The sequence below is a fragment of the Aspergillus pseudoviridinutans genome (assembly GCF_018340605.1).
Source record: "Aspergillus pseudoviridinutans IFM 55266 DNA, scaffold_4, whole genome shotgun sequence".
NCBI classification, from domain to species: domain Eukaryota; kingdom Fungi; phylum Ascomycota; class Eurotiomycetes; order Eurotiales; family Aspergillaceae; genus Aspergillus; species Aspergillus pseudoviridinutans.
This window is the reverse complement of record NW_025091284.1, coordinates 1,151,582-1,176,308: the sequence shown is the minus strand read 5'-3', so window position 1 is coordinate 1,176,308 and position 24,727 is coordinate 1,151,582. Positions and strand designations below refer to the sequence as shown.

At 47.3% G+C, this 24,727-nt stretch overlaps 7 protein-coding genes across 7 annotated transcripts; 5 read left to right on the top strand and 2 right to left on the bottom strand.

Annotated features, from left to right (window-relative positions):
• Nucleotides 1–426: 426 nt before the first annotated feature.
• On the top strand, nt 427–3,060 carry Asppvi_005850 (uncharacterized protein; the record flags this gene model as incomplete). Its single annotated transcript, XM_043301762.1, has 4 exons — nt 427–1,113; nt 1,749–2,287; nt 2,338–2,519; nt 2,567–3,060. 4 exons carry the CDS (start codon nt 427–429, stop codon nt 3,058–3,060), a joined length of 1,902 nt encoding a protein of 633 aa, XP_043157697.1.
• Nucleotides 3,061–3,343: 283 nt separating this feature from the next.
• On the bottom strand, nt 3,344–3,621 carry Asppvi_005849 (uncharacterized protein; the record flags this gene model as incomplete). Its single annotated transcript, XM_043301761.1, has 2 exons — nt 3,344–3,355; nt 3,412–3,621. 2 exons carry the CDS (start codon nt 3,619–3,621, stop codon nt 3,344–3,346), a joined length of 222 nt encoding a protein of 73 aa, XP_043157696.1.
• Nucleotides 3,622–4,721: 1,100 nt separating this feature from the next.
• On the bottom strand, nt 4,722–5,279 carry Asppvi_005848 (uncharacterized protein; the record flags this gene model as incomplete). Its single annotated transcript, XM_043301760.1, has 1 exon — nt 4,722–5,279. One exon carries the CDS (start codon nt 5,277–5,279, stop codon nt 4,722–4,724), a length of 558 nt encoding a protein of 185 aa, XP_043157695.1.
• Nucleotides 5,280–6,274: 995 nt separating this feature from the next.
• Asppvi_005847 (uncharacterized protein) lies at nt 6,275–6,728 on the top strand (the record flags this gene model as incomplete). Its single annotated transcript, XM_043301759.1, has 2 exons — nt 6,275–6,444; nt 6,497–6,728. The coding sequence occupies 2 exons, from the start codon at nt 6,275–6,277 to the stop codon at nt 6,726–6,728; spliced, it is 402 nt and encodes a 133-aa protein (XP_043157694.1).
• Nucleotides 6,729–11,279: 4,551 nt separating this feature from the next.
• Nucleotides 11,280–12,007, top strand: Asppvi_005846 (uncharacterized protein; the record flags this gene model as incomplete). The annotated part of the gene is made up of 2 exons (XM_043301758.1): nt 11,280–11,283; nt 11,382–12,007. 2 exons carry the CDS (start codon nt 11,280–11,282, stop codon nt 12,005–12,007), a joined length of 630 nt encoding a protein of 209 aa, XP_043157693.1.
• Nucleotides 12,008–15,427: 3,420 nt separating this feature from the next.
• Asppvi_005845 (LipA and NB-ARC domain protein) lies at nt 15,428–19,100 on the top strand (the record flags this gene model as incomplete). Its single annotated transcript, XM_043301757.1, has 8 exons — nt 15,428–15,516; nt 15,589–15,814; nt 16,003–16,048; nt 16,100–16,329; nt 16,384–16,585; nt 16,633–16,776; nt 16,827–17,868; nt 17,918–19,100. The coding sequence occupies 8 exons, from the start codon at nt 15,428–15,430 to the stop codon at nt 19,098–19,100; spliced, it is 3,162 nt and encodes a 1,053-aa protein (XP_043157692.1).
• A 220-nt stretch (nt 19,101–19,320) lies between these two features.
• Asppvi_005844 (putative tetrahydrofolylpolyglutamate synthase) lies at nt 19,321–21,082 on the top strand (the record flags this gene model as incomplete). Its single annotated transcript, XM_043301756.1, has 5 exons — nt 19,321–19,422; nt 19,469–19,645; nt 19,695–20,584; nt 20,635–20,783; nt 20,847–21,082. The coding sequence occupies 5 exons, from the start codon at nt 19,321–19,323 to the stop codon at nt 21,080–21,082; spliced, it is 1,554 nt and encodes a 517-aa protein (XP_043157691.1).
• Between the last annotated feature and the right edge of the window lie 3,645 nt (nt 21,083–24,727).

The following is a 24,727-nucleotide window of genomic DNA, read 5'->3' as shown; positions in this document are numbered from 1 at the left end:
TCGAGGCAAGGTCAGAAATCCAAAGCGTTGGATAGCAAAACAGAATCGGAAAGGTTTTTGACGGTTTGGATCTCATTTGCGCCTTTATATTCAACATATACTTGGCGATGCTCTCTTTGCTACTTTAGTTTTATGCAATTCGAATACATTGTCTTGCACAGTTTGATTGCTAAGCCGGCCTCGAAACTTGTTTCCTGAACCACGTGCGATGCTCAACCATAAGTGATCAGGATAGAATCGTAAAATAGCGCAACAGCGGTTCAGTTGTTCTGTGGCTGGATTCTTGGCGTTCTATCACGTGAACCGTGGATATCTCCCCTGTAGATATAAGAAGGGGCCAACAAACCTGTGGTTTTGTGTTTCCAGCTCTCAGTCACGATACATATTCAGTCCAACATAAGACCCTTCTTGAAACTCGAGCCTACAATGGCATCTACTTTGTTTATAGACCTTGATGGTCAACCTATACCCGACAGCGAAGTTCTAGGATATGGAAGGTCAGGTGTTGTGATTTTGCGTAATGGCCTAGCCGTCAAGATGCCTTTAAGGCATCCATGGAGTACTGAGGATGATTTTCAGGTGAACGTGGAGGTCATTCAGCGAGAGCAAGAAGTCTACCGTCGATTGAATTCCACTGGGGGCGGAAATGGTCAAATTGACGGTGTTGTGCCTTGTATCGGCTTCTCCACGAAAACTACTCAACTCGCCTACATGGAACAGGGCGACCTTCGCGCCTACTTGGGAAAGAATAAGCCTCCTCTGGCACTCCAGATGTCATGGTTTCGTCAAATGGCACATGCACTGGAGCAGATCCATGATAAACGTGTGCTTGTGGCTGATATTGCTACTCGCAACTTCCTCCTTGATTCTGATCTCTCCGTCAAACTGTGCGACTTCACCGAAGCATCTGTTCTCCCGCTGGATACAGTTATGGAAACAGCCGACGATGACGGGTTCTCAATACAGACAGATATCGGACAACTCGGAGCAGTTATGTACGAAGTTGTAACAGGGTTAAAATGTGATTTTGATCTCTTCAAAGATAACGCCCCTGATGATGGTCGAGCAACTTGGCCCCAGCGAACATCCCTTCCCAGCACAAACGGTCTGTGGGTCGGCCAGATAATTGAAAAATGCTGGACACAGGGAGGATACCGGAATGCACATTCTTTACGTCAGGCGTTGAGTTCTTTTTAACACGGAGAGCATCTCGCCGTCACTGTTTAATCGTTCTTTAAGATGTCTCTCAGAGAGGAGATACCTGAGCTTCCTAGCAATTCTTTTTGGCGCCACAACAATTCTTGCGACCTGGGCTCAGAACAGACGCCATTGACGCCACAGTATTTCATGATTGGTACAGGATGAAGGGTATCTTAGTGTAATGGACCGTACTGTCATGTATGTACCATCTACAGTTGGCAAATACATCTTATGTTCTTTCCTTTAGTCCGTATTTGGAATAATCCTTGTCAGTAAAAGATTCATGTGATATGTCTAGCGCGGTGGATTACACTAGGTGACATCTTATTTCCCCACTCGCGATGGACAGACAGTCTCCATCTTCCAGACTGGGTCGCACTTGCACATTAACACAATGGGTATCAATGAGAGCAAGCTACTAGCTACTCATGTTCTTAAGGCTTGTAACAAGGCAGAGAAAGAGGGCAAAACCGATCTTGATCCTAGCTGTCTTTGGGCTTCTAAGGTAATCTCCTTAATAAGAAATGAATCACTAGTAACCAGCATAGGATATCGAGTCTATCGCAAGATCTGTCGTCAGGAGAATACCTGCTCGAATCAGTCGTCGCCAAAACAAAGTAGACCGAGCTGCCCAAATTTATTCCCCAATACGTCTTCCTCAAGAACTACGGCCGCTCTTCGAGCAGTGGAAAGGCCTCCCGCAGAGATTTCCGCTTCTCCTGCCAGAGTCGCAAGGTGACAGTCAAGAGCTGCCAGTTAAGTCTCCGGATGAGTTTGTTGCGAAATCATTCTTATTCCTTTGTGGCATTGAACGGGTTATGATCATCGAGAAAGTACGTTGTCGACTATGCTATGTTGCATTCTATTTGATGAAAGACCAACTTCAACGCGATAGCTTCCGCCAGGACGCAATAGTTTGCCTCTCTGACATGATCAAGCGTACTGATATGGTCAGCGCTGGAGAACATGAGATTCAGAGAAAGTTGCGTACCTGGGTGGATAAGGGCGAGAGGCTCTGGCTGCTGTCAATGGACCTTGAAGGTCCTGGGGTTCTGTTTCTTCTTCCTGAAGACATCGGCGAGAATATGTAAGACCTTGACGGACATCAATATTTCTGTTTGCTGACATATTTTTTAGCTGGCTGCAAGAGCTACCAAAAGGCAAGGGGCCAAGACGGAGTAACATGCTGATGTCCCTTAAGAGAAGGGGTATTACCCAGGAAGCATCAAGAGTAGATGCTCATCATGCCGCCCACCAAATCCTATCGTTGTTTTTATTTGCAGTTGGTCTTGTTTCCCATCGGCTGGAGCAGTATTTACGTAAGAATACACCTCACTATAGGATGAATACACTGCTGATATTATAGCTCCCCTTGGAAATTGCTACGAATCACCCCATGCACGAATAGCACACGAAACAAATGTGCAAGAGGCACAAAATCCGGGGATCTCTCAGCAGTCCCCGACACCTTGTAACCCAACTTGCCAACCATCTGGTTCCACGCCTTTCAACTTTGCTGCGGTCAATCAAACATCTTCCGAAGCCAATGGAGAGGCCCCAGCTGCCAATTCGAACAGGACGGATACTGGTGGCGAATTATCGACAAACGCAAATAACGGCATATCATACAATACACAGAGTCCTTTCAATATGATGACAAGCACCTGTCGAATGGACGACGCCTCGAACCCCTATGACGTGATGGAGAGCACAAGCATGTTCTTAAACCCCGATGTATATATGTCAAGCACAGCCCTCCTCTCGGCAATCTTTGGTCCCAATCCTTACGCTACAATGACGAGTACAAGTAAGCTGGGAACCGCTCAAGCCTCGGATCCGGAAACAAGTACGATTCATTAATTCGCAATTTGTGCATGTCATGACCTTTTCTCGAAACCTAAGACCAAACATACAGCAGTGCCGTTACCTTCTGTCACGAGTTTACTATTTCCTGCTATGAGGCTCATAGAAGCCTTTTTATTCTCTAGCCGAACTCTTCGGGACCGAAAATTATCCGCATATAGTTCCAATGCTTCCGGATTATGTAGAACCATGACAAGATACGCAAGAAGTGGCCTCGGGTAAAAGGGCCCTCTCCCAAGCAGGAAAACGTTCGTGCGGTTATCGGCGATTTCTGAGGGATTCAATACATCTGCTGGAATCTAGTTATGTTAGTGCATATCTTTTGTTAACATATTATTGTAAACATACCCTCAGCAGATAATCTCTTTCAAACTTCTGTATCACGTCGACGCACGCCGGGGTGACATACAAAGGTTTGTACGATTGGCCATTCTCAAGTGAGTGACTCTGAGCGACAGTAGTGTAGTCGGCTGCTGCAATCTCAATGAGATCAAAGAAGTCTTTCTCGAGTTCCACAAGATCCGCGAGGTCGCAGGCAATATCACTCCTAGCACCCATTGCTAATTAGGAGTAGCGCTTCAAACTACTTCGGACTGCTCAAGTGTAAGCAACTGACGCTATCAAGGAATAACAAGACGACTTACAGGCTCAGGCACTCTTCTGCTATCCACCAAGTGGTGTGAAGATAGCTTCAGTAGTATATGTCATGGCACCATTTCAGTTTTGAGGGGCAATGTTGATGGGTGGGGTTCGGGTAGCATCACATGATTCAAAAGATGAAGTTGGTCATGTGATTGGGCACGAAATTATCCCTTCCATGTACATTGGCCTAACCGTTGGCACGGACTTGATTCCGCTCGTCCAGGCTTTCCCATTCAGCCCGCTAGCTGTGAGGGGATCTAATTCAACTCGTGAAGAGGCAATCTTGTCGAAAAACGAAGAACAACGGGAGTGATTGGACATCTCGTATAAGTAAACAGGGAGTAATTGCTTTAGCTCTTCGGAACAAGGTACCCAGAACTAAAAATTACTGCAGAAGGAGAAATCTAACAGGACGGGAGCTTTGTTGAATGTAAACAAGTCAAACTTCCTCTCCGCAGGGGGTTAGATGTGGATTGGAAGCATGAGCAAGAAAAACCGCAATTTCGCGCGCACTTTGTCTCTGGCGGGTTTCCGTTAACCACCTCGTAGCCAGGAGTGGCGGAATGCTGCGCGGGCGCAGGTTCCTGTGTGGAAGACCTGCTTTGATTATACTCTTTCCGAGATCCCGTAAGAAGAGTTACGGCAAGCTCCGCCTGGCTCAGAGTATAATGGATCTGGCTCTGAATATAATATCTGCCGTCCTCACCCCTTTTGGGCCAGCCAGACGGCCGTCGGGCACGCACCCGGTCCCGACATGGATGTACCAGTTACGAAAGAACGGAAACTGAGATGCACAACATGAAAAGCCGCGGGTGTTTTACGGCCCGCATCTCCACCTTCGGTCAAAATTGGTGTTCCGAAAACTGATAGTCTGGTCTACGACGTAGGCTGATGTTCGGGTGTGCTTGGCCATATTTACAATAATCGTAGCTCCGTTGGAACCTTAGCGATCGGTAACAATGCATAATGGGACAGCACTGCTAAGCTACATGCGTACATCGCACCAGGTAAAAAAACTAGACCACTTGCTCTTCCGACACATCAGAAACAATGAGCCACTCCTTTCTGGTAATGTTGTAACAACTCTTGAGTTTTTCCCACTCCTCTTTTGGTATACGGTCCAAAACAGCGTCAAGTTTGATTCGAAGTAACTCCCGGCCCTTAGGGGTCAGATTAGGTGCACGAATAAATTGTGGGCAGGATATGAGATGAATCTTGCTGGGGAGATTCTGAAAACGAGCGGTAAACACCATACGATACTGGCCCCGTATGTTTTCAATGCCGCAGTAGTCTCTGCAGAAAGATATCCCAAAGTGCATCTCGGCTACGACAACATCTAGAATTGGTTGCCCTGCCTGTAGATCTGCTAAGCTGGGTTTAGCCGGCGCGGTATCTTCCATCTTTCCAGGGTTTGATGGAGTCATCGGCGAGACGCTGGCGTATTTTGAAATAATTTCACTGGTGGCCTGGTAAGCTGTCGATTGTGCGCCACCTGATGCGGATGAGGAGGCTTTCCAGGATTTTGTAAAGCAGAACATGTTTGCCCAGGCAAAGGTTACTCGAGAGAAGAGCATGCTGAAAGTATGAACTGGTCTGTGCCATATTGCCGTGAGCACTCCAGACAAGGCTGGCATTTATAGATCAAGTTGCGGTCCTTAATGTCCTGATATTGATGTTGGAATTACGATTTTTGGTAGTGAAGCAGGACACAGGTTAGAATCCCTGGACCCTCCACGCTCGAATCATTTGGACTGGCTGAAAATGTTAAGTAGAGCAATATCATCCAATCTCGAGCGGCTCGTGACCACTCAATTCGAAGAGAAGTGTCCTGGGTGCGGTAATTACTCAAATTAGAAAAGTTAGACTTCATACACAAGCTCTTCATAGCCAGCTGGAGCAATATACCGCACTCATCAGACCATCTTCACTTCTTCTCAAACTTATCCCAGTCTCGTCGCCCAATCAATATGATCACTAGGCATCTGTAACTAGGACTGCGGATGCAGCTAGGGACTAGCGCTTCCTAGGAGGCACTAACGGCCTAGCGCTTCCTAGGAGGCACTAACGGCCTAGCGCTTCCTAGGAGGCACTAACGGCCTAGCGCTTCCTAGGAGGCACTAACAGCCTAGTGCTTCCTAGGAGGCACTAACAGACTAGCGCTTCCTAGAAGGCACTTACGACCGAGTACTTCCTAGGAGATCCTACTGGAGTGTCACTGGTGCCGCTGCTGAGGCAGCTAGGATGCTTCTTGAGAGGCGCCAGCCACACAACAGAAGTGCCGCATGTTCAGCTAGAATTGGGCAATTCCAGGCGAAGTTGGAGGGAAAGGTGAAAGACCAGTTCTTGAGAGAACCAATCGTACAATCGCGCACAGAGATTGCACTAAAACAATACACCAATCTTGATCCCATGGGCATATCTAGACCTTCTGTGTCGTCGTTCAACCCTATCTACCAAATATATATGGCAGTTTCAACCGTCATGGAATCTATCAAGTTCTCTCAGGTACCATTACCATCACACTTCTATCAACTGACAATTTTTTCCCCTTTGCTATCAGTCTATCAGTATGTCTTGGGTTACTCGAGTTGGCCGGTTTCTCACCTTTTCCTGGAAATCGGGCACGACCGGCGTTCAAGGTATCAATGAAACGTCGGCGCAGACTGCAGTCGAGGAAGCGGTCGTCAAATTAAAAGGCTCTTTTCCTGAGCTCGGAAAAGCAAAAAACGCCAAAGTAATGTATAGTTTATCGTTCCTGGAGCTTGTACTTTCTTTGCTAACATAGCAGTAGGTCAAGACCGCATTCCACGCCGAAGGCTGACGGCAGGAAAGATCCTCTCCACGCGAACTTTGAAATTACTTCGGAGGAGGGACAAAGAATCACCTCCGTCCATTACTACCCGAACCCACTTGGAGGCAAGAACGTATGGTTCTCTAGACCAAAATACAACGACGGAAAAAAGGTCAACGATTACTTCCCAAAGGAAGAGCAATCCGGCAATGGATCTGGTGGAAAAGCTTGATGCAATCGCGGGGAATACGGTAGAGCGGGGCCAGTGGGTCAGGTTTGGCTTGTTAGTTTCGGAACGCAATGCTTGAAGGTAGTTTAAAATTAGATAGTTTAAAATTGTATACAGTGCACCACAATCGTGAAATAAGTCCTGGATAAGTAGCTATCCCACTCTGTATTTTGTAGTGCAGAATATCGTGTCTGATTAGCTTATTCATCATTACCGTCTTGCACGCTAGAGAACGAAAATAATAGTGCAACAATATCAGTCATAAGTATTCGGATAAAAGTAATAACGGTCCGATGTTCAAAAACATCCCCAGTATTTAATAACGGTACGCCGACCCTCGGCTCCAAGAGCATCCTAATATTCCAATGTCGATCCAGCGTTTCCTCCGTTCCAAACTTTCTCTTTTTCCGTCTGTGAGGATGGTCAGCTACGAGAGTGTTCTTCGTTCTGACCTCAGTGGTGAAGAAGATGGAAGTCCCTATTACGATGCAAATAAGTATTATCCTGCCTACATTGGGGAGCTTATTCACAATAAATACCGCCTTATATCGAAACTTGGCTGGGGTGTCAATTCTACTGTGTGGCTGGCCAAGGACTGTTCGCGGTAAGTTAACAAGCTATATTCCTTTTATGAAGCAGCACTAATAGGAGAAGATGGCGCTGGCAGTCACACCGGTATTATACTTTGAAAATATCGAATTGCGGAACTGCAGAGCAAAAGTCCGCCCAGGAAGAGGCCCAAATATCTCAACATATCTCTCGACTGAGGTCTAGCCACGAGGGTAGAGGGTACGTGCGTGTAGCAAAGGAGTCTTTTGGGATCCAGGGTCCTCTAGGGGAACATACATGCTTAGTGTATGAACCATTAAGAGAGCCACTCTGGCTTTTAGGGAGGCACCTTGGGGAAGCTGGTGTCCCTCCTACTGTGCTGAAGCCCTTCTTGAAACTATTACTACAGGGCCTTGACTTTCTTCATACAGAATGTCATATCATACATACTGGTAACCTCCCTACCTGCTACTTATCCTCCTTGGCCTTGGTTAACAAAAATAAAGATCTTAAGTCAGACAATTTCCTAGTGGGATTCGAAAACAGCAGTGTCCTTGATAGTTATGTACACTATCAGGAAAGCCATCCTCCTCCATACAAGATATGTGCTGGTCGTCGCGTCTATCAGTCTCGGCCTGATTTTGGGCACTTACAAGGAGGTATGGGATGTGTGAAAATAAGTGACTTCAGTTCTGCTGTTTTTGGTGATCAGTCTCATAATCATGATATTCAACCCCTGCAATTCTGCGCACCGGAAGTTCTCTTAAAGACTACATGGTCATACAGCACGGATATATGGAACTTAGGAAATGTGGTAAGGTCCCATGCATTATAACTAGGGTATGTTATAACTAAACTGGATAGCTCTGGGAGCTACTAGCAGATACCACCCTTTTTAATGGGAAAGATCCCAGAAGTGGTAGTTACAGCCGAGCTGCTCACTTAGCCCAGATGATTCGACTTCTTGGCCCTCCTCCATTGCAACTTCTGCAGAGGGCTGACCAGACTATATGTTCTGATCTTTTCTCGAAAAACGGTACAACTTTCCATCCTTAAATGGTTTCTTTGGTGCTTACGTCTCTCATAGGTGAATTTAGGTCTCCGGATTTGATTCCTGCAGAGGACTTCAGTTTCTCAAACCTTACTCCGTTCTTGGATGGAGATGACAAACAGTTGTTCCTCAATTTTGCTAAAAGAATGCTGCAATGGGAACCGGAACATCGAGCGACAGCACGACAGCTCTGTGATGATCCTTGGCTGAATTACAGAGGTTGAGATAACTTCGTGGGACCTCCATTTGCCTACGAAAAGAGACTCTTAAGCTAAGGGTCCAGTAACCTTTCCTGGTACGAGGCACACCGCGGGTGTTCAGCATTCAATTCGTCATACGTTGTTTAGTGCAGGGAATAGATTTGCAGCTCAGAAAAGCAGGTGTATGCTGTAATTCTTTCGAAGTTAATCAGAGTGGAAAAAGCCATTATATTAGCAATAAATAATGCTTTGAGGCTGTTCAGGTTGCACTTCTTGACAAAAAGGGTTGTCTCGATAAACACGGTGGCTCGAAGACCGCAGCAAAGTCAGCGTACTTGGGGACCTTAGTTGAACAACTTTGCATTCTGTACGAACCAACAAAAGCCCTTATTCCTGATTGGCGACCTGGTTAAATCGATAGACAAAGAAGTGGCAAACAGGGAATAGACCCACACGCCTCCTGATGACCGCAATCGCAAGATGACTGGTTAGTGTAGGGCAGCCAATGGGAACCTTGTCAAGCCCCTACAACAAGATGAGGGGAAGTCGGCCATGGTCAACCAGGAGCTTCTGGTGCATAATCTGCCACAATCCGTCACCAACTCATTCCCTCTTTCCCTTTTTCTAACATCGCCAGTACTGGCGGACTGGATTCAGACGATGACCGATCTTTCAGGGCTTTGTGACAAGGTCGACAATGAAGCGAAGAAGACATATGCCCCTTTATATTCAAGCCAAAAGCAGGTAATAATACATATAGTAAAGAGGAGAGCTAACGCGCTAACTGATCAGATCGTCAATCACAAAGGCCAGGTCTTTCCCAAAGTCCGTCCTCCTCCTTCAAATGTAGTCGACCGCGTTGCTGCCGAGAACTCACCTATCAAAATACCAATCAACTTGGAACAGAAGATACACGGCTGGAAACTTCCCTGGGAGTTTCTCAAACGATGTACAGGGGCACCAGATACAGTCTATCGAAGTTTACTCGCAAAGACGTGTTATGTCCTTCGCACGTTTAGTGATTCACTGACGTTGAGAGACCCCCGCCGTCCTGTTCTTCATCTCGAAGACCGAGTTCAGTTCCGGATATTTGCTGTTCTGTGGTACATTTTGTTCCAGCAATGTTGGCTGAGGCTTAATTCTGCAAGTAATTCCAGGGAGTCGACTGTTCATTACACATCCACCGTTCTTGCACACATTGTCAACCGTTCAGGAATACTACTCCCCAGTGAAACTGTTTCTGCGAGGGAAATAAGTGATTGGGTAAGGAAGGGAGAACGCTATCATCTACTAACAGCCGACCTGGGTGGTGTGGGGATTTTATTTCTACTTCCGGGCGATAGCGAATATTTGTGCGTGAGCTTACACACTTCTGATTTACTTTGACTGACATAGTCAGCAGTTGGTTCCACCATGTGCCGAAGAAGCAAGAAACAAGACGGATGTCTCTGGTCTCCTCTCTTCTGAGAAGAGGCATTCATCGGCTTGCTTGCGAAATAGAAGCTCATCAGGTGGTGCACGGAATCTTGACCTTCTGTTTAACGGACTTGATCTCGAGCATTGTTAGTCGAACATTGGAAGGGCTCATCCTGCTCCCTAGCTCGGAGACATCTCTTCATGATCATATTGCACCTAGTGCGTTACCCTGCCCAATATTTCTTCCTTCTGATGCTTATGCGCCCATAGCTCGAAGCGAGGAGTGGGTAGCGCTGCCACTAGGAAAGAAGATCTACTCGGAGGTAGTAGAGCCCTCTTTAGCTTTTCCAGTATCAAAGAAAGGCCGTGACTCAGCAACAGAAAGTATAACTTTCCATCTCCCATGCGTTCATGCAAAGCTAACACGAGTATCTGCAGGTCTTACTAGAAACCTCACATGCGAGTACAAGCTTTGTCAACAAGGAGATGGCCCTTTCCCGCTCTTTTCCCCTAGCAGCAACCTTAATCATTACGGCGTAACAGCACCAACATTTCATGACCAGGTGAAAAAGACTGCACTACCGGAACGCCAGGACTGTGCAGAACATAAAGAAACGGAAACCACTCCAACAAGCGCAGAAATTTATGAGCAGCTTAACCATAACCAAACTCACCAGCGTGCGCCCCTCCCTCCCATCGATATCTTTTTCAATGGGTATCCAAATGAAAGGCGTTCAGGACCTTCATTCGAGTCCGCACATATGCAATCAGGGGAAAGGTTTGTTAACTTGAAGGCCCAGGTCAGAGACCCTATCCTGATGACTAGCAGCGCATTTCCATCATCCAAGAGAACCCCGACCTTTGGTACACCTGAGAGAGGTGCTCCTTCTGATCAGTGTCATGAATTTCACGACAACCGGACAGCAAAAAGGCGTCGTATCACCAATGACGTTTCTGGAAATGTCTTAATCTCTTATCTACCAACCCAGTTGACGACAGCCGAACAACGGAACGGTAGAAATTATGAAGCAGCTCTTGGGGTTACAACGTCATCTAAGCCCGAGCAGATCATTGGTGAAGATGGGTGCTCAAAACTGGTATATTCAAAAGGTTAATAAAATATCAAAGTCCGGTCCAAGTCAATGCACTGACAACCGTACAGCGAGCGGCCAGCAGGGTGTCCTCCCACCAATTAACACAATCTTGAATCCCTTTAAATCRTCTAGTAAGGCTCTTCCTAATCTTTTCAAATGCRGATTGTAATGTGTCAGGTTCGCATTGTRATACCGCTGGAGCCCTGTCACTCGCGCAAAGAAATCCACCGCTTGAAGATCTGCTATGGGTAGACCCACTAGAACAGTACCCAAAGGCATTTACCTCCGAAGGTCAGTTCATACAGTTACACAGACAAACAAAGACAGAATTCTAACTTCGTCTTAGACCATTCGGACCCAACTTCAGTGGGAGGAGTCCCGCCGAATGCGGATGTAGACTCCTGGTCCATCTTCCCCTGCAGCGCTTCGGACTTGGGTATATCCGCCTGGCCGTGCTCAACCCAGAACCTTCAACCACCAGGGCTGCAGGGCAGCACCGTCAGAGCAGCACAGTCTGGAATATGTTCTGAGTGGAGTCCGGGCGATGTGGACGCGTGGTCGTGCTTTGTGTCGGATAACCAACGTGAATCCACCGCACCCGCAGCAGATAATCGAAAAGTATCAAGTAGCACCGCCCACCCAGAGTCCACTGGAGATGTCGATTCTTGGTCGCAGTTCCAGTGTTTGAGTGGCCAATCCGCACCAGCCACGCTAGCGAAAGCTGATCAACTATCCACTTTCCACTTTGCGGCGATATCAGACAATACTCCGCAGCAGCTTGAGGCCGCTGGCGATGTTGATTCTTGGTCACAGTTCTCGATCGTGAATGATCAAATACTGCCTAGGACTTCAAGAGGGATAAATCAAATACGCCAGTTGGACAGCATGGATCATCTCTTTGGCCATGCAATTATCAACTCGGAGGTAGCAGGAGATGTCGATTCATGGTCGCAGTTCATTTGCGAGAACTGAGAGGACCCAAGGAAATCTGGGCAAGGGATCGGTTGTGGGCTCCGGATCGATCTCTAGTAGACTGCAGATCGACAGTGTGCAGCGCGCCTAGGAGTCACAGGTGACGTGATTCCTGGTCATATTTCCTGAGTATCTACGCCACTACTGAATACCACCTATTAGAAAATGTCATGTGCACTAGCAGGCTCCATATAGGCCTCCATGGAATGACTCCCCGTCCTTCTGTTTAATGGGGAAGATTATCGCCGTGGTATCAAGGGCCAACAAAATCTCCTATACATACCAACATGCGAGTGGCATAGTTTTGAGATAGATAACCGGGTTTGCTTTAGCCGCCCTACCCTTTTCTAGGAAAATGAACTACCACAGCACCGACCTTTTTCCCCCTCTCAATGTCTACATACGTGAGACGCGAGGCGAATAGGAAATTCCTCCATGTCCAGTCAACCTCTGCGGCATTTCCAGCCGTGTCCCGGACAGTAACTTTAACGCCACTCAAATTTTCTATAGGCACCACAATCGTATCGTGTAGTCGTCCGACGTAAGGGCTTTTCTGAAAAACCGCACCGTGAGAGGAGATCTCAGGAGATACTGACAACGACTTCATCTAATGATTATTAGGCGGGTCATGGACATATTCGGGTATTCCACACCTCTTGATAGAGCCTCTTCGCTTCCTCTATCACTGGCGCAAATTCCTCTCCAAGATCGAACCTCGTCGCAGGGTTAGGAGACTCGGAGCTTGCGATAACCCTGTGAGTTATTTCGACTATCGCATCTGCACATGGTCGTAGTGTGTCTGAAGGTGATAGGATTCTGACTGGGTTGTTTGGTGATACTGACGTTTCCGACATCTTGAGCGTACCCCGCTAGCGGCGCATATGTCGTCGTAGCTAATCATGCCCCAGCACTGTCAGTTACCTCGAGAGTTCATTTTAGGTATATCTGCTTACAGTCCTTCCAGTGTTGACCTGGGAATAGAGCTTTATCCGTGGTTTTATTGTGGGGATAAGCAGAAACACAACATCGCGCGACGTTTATCGGGGAAGAAACGCCTTCCTAGTGAGGGGCTGTTGGGAGTTGGGCCCACATGCCGACGAAAGGAATGGTAGTCTCGTGACAAGCATCAACGGAACCAAACAATGCCGTGACCTCCACATTGCTGGGGAAGAAAAAGGGAGAGAGATCATGAGATACATTAAAAGCAAACGGATTGCTGAGGAAGCTGGTTGGCTTATACTGGCTACATGGATTCTGGAAGTTCAGGAGCCGCAAATATTACTGACCGCCACATGTGATACCTTAAGAGTTAATCAGCCACATGTGCACTGCCACAAAAAGCTGCTTGTTCATTCGCCGCCACCCGGCCTCCACTGACACAGACGACGGACTTGTGGTTTTCTCCAGTAGACTTGCTGCGGAAGCACCCGCTCTTCAATCTGAAAATCTTTTCTTTTTTTCGGTTTGCATCATAGACCGTGGTGTCGAGATACCGCGCAATGTCAAGGTGGCTCGCTTGCAGTCAAGCTCATGTCGCACGCTTGCGAAGGTTGTAAAGTAGCTGTTTTGCGCGTGTCTGTGACGTTAGCTGATCGTGTAGATTCCAAAACTCTCCTATGGTGATCAGTTGAGCCTTTAAAGCCCGCGATAGGATCATAGCTTCCTCAGGGCGATCCTCCAATCTTATCCGATCGATGACATAGAATGAGTATGTACGGATGGCCTACATTCTCTTACTTCACACGGAGCACTGCGAATGGTCGGAGAAGATATGCTTCGAAGGAAAAGCCAGGATCTGGCCGGTGGTGCTTGGTTTAAGAACGTGCCTGTCGTATACGATATATTGAAATGGTTCAATGTGGAGACAGCTCACCAGATCTACTTTGATGAGGGAGACAATTTTCTTTACAATGGACCTTTGTTGGTGTTCAAGACGACGATTTTGAATGTCTTCGGAATGCAGAAGCTGCTGTGCAGCTGATGTGGGAATATTATCGCACGGTATCGTCGGTAGTATCTTCAATAGGACTGGATCAATAGGACTGGATCAATGGGACTATTAGCCCCCTGTCACATTCAGGTGTATACTCGAGCTAGGCACATGTTTCGATGTTCTCGATTGGCCTGCTGACATGCAAACGCAGTGGCCTCGGATCAATTGACATCACGCTGAAGGTCAACGTCTGGTGATAATCTGCTGGGAGCTTCCGACGGTTCTAAGTACACGCGGCGGAGACTTGGGCAGCCTGGAAGAGAGTCAGAGAGGCTGAACGCAGAGCAACTCATCGGAATCAACGATTTTCTGGTTGGTCTCATTTGGGCGCGTTGCTTCCAGTGGTAGCAGATTAAGCTGGTGTAAGCTTTAAAGATTCTTTTGATTTGCATCTAGTTCTTTAGTGTCCTCTATTAGTCAACACCAAGTTGGTCATTAACTTTTGCTCCCGCAAGACTTGATCTTACACTAAACTGGGCGGAGGATGCCCGGCAGACAAATCGGAAGACGCGATGCAGGTCATCACGCATGTGAGTCAGCATTCTGATGATGTTGCTTGGCGTCGAGTAAGTTCCCTCTACTCCAGTCATCCAGGGGTAATAAAATGTATCTAGTCGTGAGTGCAAGCCATCTACTTCTACATATTTTTCCCTGATTGTATAAACAAATCTAAAGGAGAGAAACGCTGGGTGGGCGAATCTCTATGGTTTCTCAGAGCGTGAACAGCTGAAGAGGTCATTTAATCATTTTCGGTTGAATCCAAAGTGGTTCAAATTAAGGCCATACCTCAGCAATGGCATATCTAGCATGCCCACAGCAAATCAACGGTGTGGAATATATCGTAACTTTCGTACAGTCGCACCGCCTCATGGGGAACCTGATCTTCACAGGTCTGGACCAGAAAGGTCTGTCCTGAGTGGTCCATTTCCTTCCGGGACTTACCTTCGGGCCGTGCCGGATCCAGACGGAAGGCAATAGTTTACATGGTTGAAAGAAATCGAGAATCTTGTGAGGAAGAGTCCCTAGTTAATTCACCTATGCTACGCCAAACTGGCCTCATTTGTGTATGTCATCTGTCTATCCGATATACCTGATTGATAGGTAGGGAGCAAGGGCCGATAGGGCGATAAATCTTCATTGATCGTCCTACCATTGCGGGGTCCTACATCACAATCGCAGGATGATTGGAGGTCAGGCATCGAATTTCTGCACTTCGCACCCAATATAAGCATGCACTCCGCGGCTCCTCAGACAATTGTATTGGCAGCATATGATGACTTGCATATTGCCAGCTAATCATCCCACCATCACACGTGTCAGAAACTTTATGGGTCGCGGACCTTTTAACTGCCCGGCCCAGCACAATGCAAATGTTCCCTCCTGAACTCAATTATATTTCCGAAACTAGACTACTTAGTTGCCACAAAATGACAAAGGACACTGATTACGGGATTATCATTCTCCATGACCCATCAACTACCGACGAGAAAAACCGGGTTCATAAGACCGTTTTCGAGTAAGCATTTTGTCAAACAGATGCATCGTTATATTTTGCTATGGAAGCGGGCGAGGGCTTACGAAGATACAGTTTGGTCGCGATCCATGGCCTCAACGGGGACCCTATCAACACATGGACCCACTCTGAAACTGAAGTAATGTGGTTAAGAGATCTTCTACCTGCAGCGATTCCAGATATTCGTATTATGACTTTCGGATACAATGCTCGTTTCAAGAATTTCACCGCGCAGCAAGATCTACGAAGCATATCATCGAAGTTGCTCGCAGAGCTAGTAGATCTACGGACAACAGAAGATGTCAGCCACGCTGGCCCGTTTCCTGGCATAGTTTGGCTAACTCAGCATTAAGGAGATATCCCGGCCTATTGTCTTTGTTTGCCACAGCCTGGGGGGAATTATAGCGAAAAAGGTGACTGTCCTCGTTTGGTTTACTTTCGGACATATACTTAGCCGCTGAAAAGGCGCTGTTGATAGGTTGTACCCAGGAGCAAGAGCAGGTCCAACAAGCCGTATACGGGATCTTATTCCTTGGTAAGATAATCTCAAGGCTTCGTATATATATCGTCTACTGACGGGGTTTAGGCACCCCTCATAACGGCAGCAGCCTCGCAGCCATGGGCAAGGTCCTGGCAAATATTGTCTCGGCATTTTCGCCAATCAGGACTCCCCGTGCGCTTATAGGGACGCTGCAGAAGGACTCAGAGGTCCTGTTAGAAATTACTGAAGACTTCCTCAAGAGGAGGAGGAAAGTTCAACTTGTATCCTTCTATGAGCTCGAGTTCACCTCCATCGGCCCCTTTTTAAGAAGACTGGTAACTCCATCTCGAGAATGCCTTCATAGTTCCATCCGGCTAACCCGCCCTTAGATCGTCGACCAGCGCTCTGCGATTCTAAATGTTCCCCATGAGATCGCCGTCCCCCAGTTCGCCGACCACAGGAATATCGCAAGATTCAGATCTTCGCAGGATCGGTCATTTCGACCCGTGGTTTCTCGGTTGAAAGACTTTGCCCAGACCCTACGCAGCGGCTATCCGGGTGAAATGCGACCTTTCATGGACCAAAACAATGGTAAATTCAACGGACATTCTCGTATGGACATACTGACTTCTAAATAGAGTCTTCTATTCCATTCGACCTAAGAACGCAGCCATGCTCGTTTTTCCGTGGAAGAGATGATGTATTTGGCATGCTGAATACGTACTTCCACGAAGACCAGAAGAAGGCTCAAGGCAGACGGACATTCGCAATATGCGGTCTTGGTAAACTTATGCACGATAATCAATATATGATCTTTGCTAACCTGACGCAGGGGGCGCGGGGAAAACACAGACAGCTTTGCACTATGCCGTCCAAAATTTGTCAAAATACCCGTCAGGGATTGCCTTTATAAACGCAACATCAGTGATCTCGCTTTCGGCAGACTTTGACCGCTTACATGAGCTTCTTAGGCTTGGAGATTCTAAGGACAAGATTGGCGCCGTTAAAGGCTGGCTATCTCGGCCTGAAAACAATAAGTGGCTTCTGGTGTTCGATAATGCAGACGATCTGGACAACGTACCACTTCATAAGTTTTACCCGGCCGTGAACTGGGGCCACATTATTATCACCAGTCGTGACCAGGCGGTGATTGGCAGCATAGCCGAGAACGGCCACGTCCTAAGTCCCCTGACGGAAAATGATGCGGTGCAACTACTACTCGAAAAGTCAGGGATCCAGAACCCTACCGAAGGGGATGTTGAAGACGCAAGGACCGTCACAGTCCTCCTCGGGTCTCTTCCTCTCGCCTTAGTACAGGCCGGGGCATTCGTCCGCTCAAGGCACAGAAGCCTTCGGGAATACTGTAGGTTGTATACAACTCGGCGAGATTATTTGCTTGGCTTTGCTTCACGTCTTGGAGACTCTGAAAAGGCAGTATTAACAACCTGGGAAATCAATTTTAAGCAAGTGGAGCGAGAGTCCTCAGGAGCCGCCTCACTTCTTCTTCTGTTCTCGTTTCTGGAACCGTCTTCGATTCCGGAAATGCTTCTACATCGAGGCTCCTCTCCCCAAAGAAGATGGGGTGAGGATGGTGAGATGACTGAGGTGGATGCGGAAATGGAAGGGGTGGAGAGACAATTGATCCAGGTCATCCAAGGAGATTTTGAGTTTGATACGGCCGTGGAGAAGCTGCTTTCTTTCTCACTGATTTCCTGCAATAAAGAATCTGAAGGGCTTAGGAGCTTTTCCATTCATCCGCTTGTCCAGTACTGTGCTGTAAAGCGGTTGTCGTCGTCCGATGTGAGGAAATGGCGATGGCAAGCTCTCCTGCTCGTTTGTCATGCCTTCCCGAGGAATCGCTTCCTTGAGCAGCAGTAGGTTCCTTCTTTTCTATTCGGGAGTCACCAGCTAATGCCTACACAGAAATGGAGAGTTTGGAAGGAAGTTGTTACCCCACCTGAGCCGAACCCTTTCTGAATATGATGCAATGAGTCTCGAGTACGGCGACCATGCCTCCTTCCGGCACGAACTTGCATCGACTCTTCTCGCCGCTTCGCGGTTTTCGGATGCAAAGTGGAAGGTCGAGGCAATTGACCGTACCAAAAAGCTCCTCGAAGGTGACAATGATCGGTTCCTAAGTGCCTGGCTCGCATTTAGGGAGAGCTCGGTAATGAGAATGTCAGGAAAATTAAAGGAGTCGGAGAGCGCCCTGCATAGGTTCTTGCACGACGCGGCTGCACCCCAAGAGAGAGAGTTGGAATTGAGTCGGAGATATAACGCCCAACGTGGGGAGCTTATCATTTCATTCGCGGAGAATCTAATCCGCCAACAGAAGCTCGTCGAAGCGAAAGCGGAGTTGACAGAGTGGCAGCCGCTGGACGATGTCCCTTCCTCTCTTGAAAAAATCACATCAAGAGCCCGAGACATAACTCTGGGCAAGATCCTTCGACTCCAGGGCCTCTTCCATGAAGCCTTAACTCTACTTGATGGTATCCTTCAAAGCTGCCTCCTCGATGAGTACTTTGAGGGAACCGGCTGGTACCGGGTACTCCTTTCGGAAGTGGCAGACCTACGTTGCGAGCTGGGCCAGCCGCTTGAGGCAGAAAAGCTCCTGCTTCATGAGTTAACTCCGATGAGAGAGAAGGGCACTCAGGACATCGCCACGGGCCGACGACTAAGAATGTCGCTGGCAGAGACTTACCTGGAACGGAATATGTTTGTACAGGCCGAAGAGCTTCTGCTTGAGCTTCAACGCGCTTTTTCATCTACTAATGAACCGGACTATAATGCTCAATTCTACGTTTTCCGCCTCTGGATTTCACTGGCAAGGAATTCTCATAAGCAGTTTGAGTGGGAGCAAGCGATTTCACGCTGGAGAAACGCTTTATCAGCCTTGCGGCGCCTGGGCCAGGATAAGAGTTTCAATGCCGGTCTCGTGCGTTGCTCTGTCGCTCATGCACTTTTAATGACCGGGCGTGAGACAGATGGCGCGCATTTACTGCAAGAGGCGAGATCAGATATGGAATCAGAGGCTCGCATATATTGGATTCCCATTTTCAATTCCCATTGGCACGACTACATTACCAAAGCCACGCAAGGTCTCTGAGGGATAAAGGCCGCATAATTTCTTTAATGCCATGTATGAATTTTCGTTTAGGTACTGATTTTCAGCCAGCAACTGAAATCATCCTACAGTAGCAAGCATTGTGCAAATGACTTTATACCCTCTTCGGGCATAACTGATAAACTGTCAATAGGTCCGTTGGGCCTCGTACCCGTTGCGGGGCACAATGGACCAACCACTAGCGTGCCACGTGCCAGCTAAGATGACAGATGGGAAGAGGAGCGAAGGCAACCTCGAGTGGATGTGGAATCGTCAACCAGAGATTAAACCATCACATAAAGCCGCAATGAAACGCACTTACGAGGTATATCTCTCCATTGAGTTTTGATACCAGGACTAACAACGCGAAGAGCGCACTCAAACTCCTTGAAACCAGACGACGTAAAGCCCGACCGACGAGCCGACCGACGAGTCTGACAACTCCGGTTTCCACCATTCAAGATACCACGACAGTGAATGGGAACTCTCTCAAAGGCGTACCGAGCTTGGTTGGAATGAAGGAATGGCTGCAAAGTTTAGGGCACTCAGTACGAATTATTCATGAACTCCGATACACCGGTAATTGACTTGTTCTAGGATAATGCGGTAAACAACTTGAATGTAATTCATGTCAGCGGCACGAAGGGGAAGGGTAGCACCTGCGCTTTTACACGCAGCTTCCTTCGTGCACATAGCGTGAGGACGGGGTTTCCCAAGAAGATTGGGCTCTATACGGGGCCACATTTGCAATGCGTCCGCGAACGAATACAGATTGATGACCATCCAGTCGCGGAGGAATTGTTTACCCGATATTTCTTCGAAGTGTGGGATCGCATTATGCCTGCAGATATAGAACTGGATGCGGGAGTCGCAAAGCAGCCCCGATACCTGCAGTTTCTCGCCCTATTGGCTTTCCACACCTTCATCAAAGAAGAGGTCGACGCGGCAATATTCGAGGTCCACCATGGCGGAGAGTATGATGCAACAAACGTAATACGAAATCCCGTTGTAACCGGAATCACATCTCTCGGAATGGACCATGTTGCACAGCTCGGACCTACCATCGAGACTATTGCTTGGCACAAAGCAGGAATATTTAAACCAGGTGCACCTTCCTTTTCCGTAACCCAGGACCCTGGGCCCGCGGAAGTTATGCGAAAGCGTGCTCTTGATAAAGGCACAACTTTGACGTTCGTGTCAGAAAATGAATGCCTTCCCACCGATGGTAGAGTACTCAGCGTCCCAGTACAACGATTGAACTGCTCCTTAGCGCTTGAGCTCACTAAAGCATTTCTTCGAACCAAAGCACCCGGCCATACACTTAGTGATGCAGACATCTACCATGGTGTGCAAAGTTTTCGGCTGACAGGGAGGTTTGAGGTTATAGATGAAGGGAAGTTACAATGGTTTGTGGATGGGGCGCACAACATTCTCAGTTTAGAACAGACTGCAGAATGGTTTGCCAGGAACGTGAATAATGAGCAGAAGTAAGTCAACCAAATACAGTTCAAAAATTATTGTCAGCTAAGATAGCAAGGTGCCACGCCCTTATTTTCAGCCATCTGTCAGAAGAGCGAGATGGAGTGGCGCTCGTGCAATCTTTAGCGCACACACTCTTTAAAAACAATGTGAAACCTGGCCATGTCATTTTTACTACATATCAAGAGAAAGATGGTGACCCTATCGGTAAGTGGAGATAGGAGAAATCTTTTCCAGGTCTTGACTGATGAATTTACGTTATGTGGGCAGACCGGACCATCAAAGACTCTGAGTCACTATCACATGACGTATGCGCCTTATACACCTCGGTGTGGAAGGAACTTGATCCGCAGGCCATGGTTACAACTGCACCTACAATTGAGGGGGCAGTAAGGCTTGCAAGGGAAATAGGGGATCGCGAAGATGGAATGGAAGTCCTTGTTACGGGAAGCTTATACATGGTTGGTGGAACACTCAGCCTTCTGAGGCCATCGTCCTGTACATAAATGATCTGGAGCGCCGTATTGCACCCGACGGCAGTGACGATGTAAAGAGGCTTGCACGGGTAGGGTGCACCCCACACCCGGCCTCTGAAGAGCTGGAAAGTCTCCAATGTATCTGAACTTTAGGAGTCTCCGTACAATTGGGATTTGCGCCGCAGCCGCCTATTTCGGCCGCATGGTCACGTGACTAAAAGGAAGGTCCATTTCGCTAAGACTCATTGACGGTCCCCCAGGGACCGGGGAAGGACATGCAGATGTTGTCTCAATAATGCTGGAGGATTTTTTGGGGCATCGCTCGCCGGGCTTCCATGACGTTTTGTTCGAATCCTTACAAAGAGGCCATATCAAGGTTATCAGGGAGCTCCTGAACTACGGCGACCCAGACTGCTATTCCTGCACTACTGTGATAACTCTCCTGAAAAAGACTGCATGAAAGGGAAAACGGGAAAGAGTCCCAAACAGCATAGGGTTGCTAGTTACAACATGGACACGAACGCTTGTTTGAAAGTGTCACTTTATCTTCCTTTACTCAGCTATCTGATTTTTGCCGTATAACATTCTATTGCAAAATATATCGACGATGATGTGTATTGTCTGCTTCTTACCGTTAACCAGTAAGAGCAACTGGGTTGCATGCAATCAACCTCTTAGGGATAGCCTGAAAAGCATCATCTGAGCATATTTCTTGTACAAGGGACTAAGGGAGATGTCGTACATACCTTAATTTTAAGTTTACATTACGTCCATAGACCCTTCAAGCCATCGTTCCAGACCATGAAATTTAACCACAAAGCTTCCATAGAGTAGTTATTAGATTATGAGCAGCCAGACTTCACGGCACAGGTTCTCTGCAAACGGTTGATTTGACTGAAATTGAGAGGATGATTTTTGGGTGTGTGTCCAAAGTATAAATAATAGTACTGCTATTTCTTTCCGTTCTGGTCAATCACATTTCCCTCATCCCAGCATGTCTTCCAAGGCTAAGACGCACTTGCCAGGGAAGAGAATAAAAGGTGGAATAAAGTGACCATCCGCACTGATTGCTTCCACGACCGTTGCATATTCCCGATTGGTATTACTAGGAGAGAAAGAAGGCTTCTTAAACTCACTAGTGACTATCCATTGATCTTTACCGATTCCAATCTGGAAGCCAGTCTCGTCAAAGTTGTATAGGTCTCGTGGATGGATACAATTTCGTTCCATCAACGCCTTCAGGTTATGGAACCACATCTCGATGACCATAGGGTCATGCGCCTGCTTCCGCTCCAATTCGATAGCTCTCTGCCTTCGTATTCGATATTGTGGATAGCGTTCAAGGAAGCGTTTCGTCCATTTCTCGCCGATCTGAAGAAGGGGGGGGGTCGTTGGATCAGTATGTCCATCCCGGAGTATCGAATCTGCTGCTTTACCAATTGCCTTTGGCCGCGGGGGGATATCTAACTTGATAAGTATGTCAATATATCTCCTAAGAGCTGTCTCCTGCTCTGCGGAAAGCTTTGTATTCGTTGGGGGCCTATCGCAGCGTGAAGGTGTCCCAAGCCAGCGGCGTCGAAGCCTCTGCATTGGGACATTAAACTCTCGCGCAGTTTTTGAGATATTTGGATTTTCTTGACGCCGTAACGCGCGCAGAGCTCTCTCAATTCGATCTTCTATCTCAGGATAATCATCCGGCATGGTGGTGGTTGAGAAATAATAGAAATTCTAAGAGGGATACGACATTTGAAGCTTTTATCGTTGAGATGTCGGTTTTCATTGAGATGGCGGGGTCGGCATCTCAACTTCCAGCCAAATCGGATCCTGCGAGGGATTACTAATGTAGCCTCGACCGGATTGATCGATGCGTTATCATGGTTAAGGAGGGCCACGATATTGCGTGCGAAACTCCGTCACGCTTGATACGATTGGCGTCCGCCTTACGATGCGCCCATGACTTGCGCACTGAGCCACCTACTTGTGAGCAGCCTATGTCTTCTCCGCACTGGCATATACAAAATGGCATCACTTTCAGAGCGATATCTTATTAAAAAGCTAAATCAAAAAAGATGGGAGGTAGACGGCGAGTATGGTATTGTACGGGCTTCGTCTTTCTGGGCCTACTGTAATGACAGAGTTTTGATTAACTAGTGGTTATTAGTTGAGGCCTCCACCATCGGCTGCCTACGGGCTACAGTGGGGGTTCAAAAGTATTTGACCCCCCGAAACCCGCTAGTATCACCGAAGGGATCAAATACTTTTGAACCCCCACTGTAAGTTCACTGAAGATGTCGATTCTTGGTCACAGTTCCAGCTTTTGAGTGGTCAATCCCCACCAGCGACGCTAGTGGAAGCTGACTAACTATCCTGTCCATTTTGCGGCGATATCACCGCTGGCGATGTTGATTCTTGGCCAGGTAGTGAGGGATACAGGAGACAGACTAGCCACTAGAGAGTGGGCAGTCACTATTAAAGCACCAGCACAAATTGAGCCCCTATCAACATCTTGACCATTTGACTGGCGGCTAGGAGTGAATTTGTATGTTCCATCAGGGAGAACATGTCTATAAGCACTACATGCTTTCCAGGAGCTCCATGAACTAATGGGGGAAGTACAGGAGAACTCTCTTAGAAAGACTACAGCTAAGAGCTAGAATCAGTCAACAAGCAATTACATTTGGAGATCAGAACTTAGATATGCAGATTGGTCTTAGTAACAGTCAAATCAGTGGGGTTAGTTTCAGCGCAGACAGTCGGTGGTTTAACTTTAAGAATTGGTATTTTTCTTAAAAAGGGCCCGACTTATTCAGAAACCTTGTCAGCCTAGACGACAGGAAAACTAGTAATGACAGGCAATATTTAAGATTCAGAATGTAAGTTAAATCAAGTGATGTGACGTAATAGTGGGCCATGAAACCAAAAGGTAAACAGTAACTATCCACTATCCAAGGGTTCATCTGCATACTCCACCTGTTGCATGTCTACAGTAACATTACCGAACTTCTATTGCCTGATCTATAATAAGTATTCAGGGTCTCCTATGCAGACCTAAATAAGCATGAACATTGTAGACCTTCTCTGCAATGGCTGGGTTTACCAGCACGGGGTCACTCAGAATCAAGCTGCTGGAATTTCTGTATTTAAGGAAAACCAGATAGACATTGCTCAGGCCGTTGGAGGAGGTGCATCCAGCAAGCAGAATTGCTAGTAGATTGTGAGTACTGCATTCGAACAAGGGTGAATCAATCTCTATCACTATGCTTACATAGAAGGATAATTGTAATCAAACAGATAATCATTACAATATGATGATACCCGATCATGGGAAGCCATCCTGTAACACTGCCTGTCAGCCTGAATCCCGCATATCGTCAATACCAACCAAGATAGCCTTCCACCAACGAGCTTCAGCTTCTTCAATATTATCACCAATCGCGACCTCCACATCATATTTCCCGTACTGTATAAGAAACATACTCATGTTCAGACGTCAATAACCTAGAGAGATGCCATATCATGACATTGACGCAATGTGCGACTGCCTAGATTCTCGAAGGCTTGAAGATTATTGGCAAACGTGATCTTGAAATGAACTTAGTAACCGCTTTCTCAGGTCTTTGTCAATTGACATACATATGCTTGCCCATAGTACCCGCTCAGTCTACCTCGATAGTA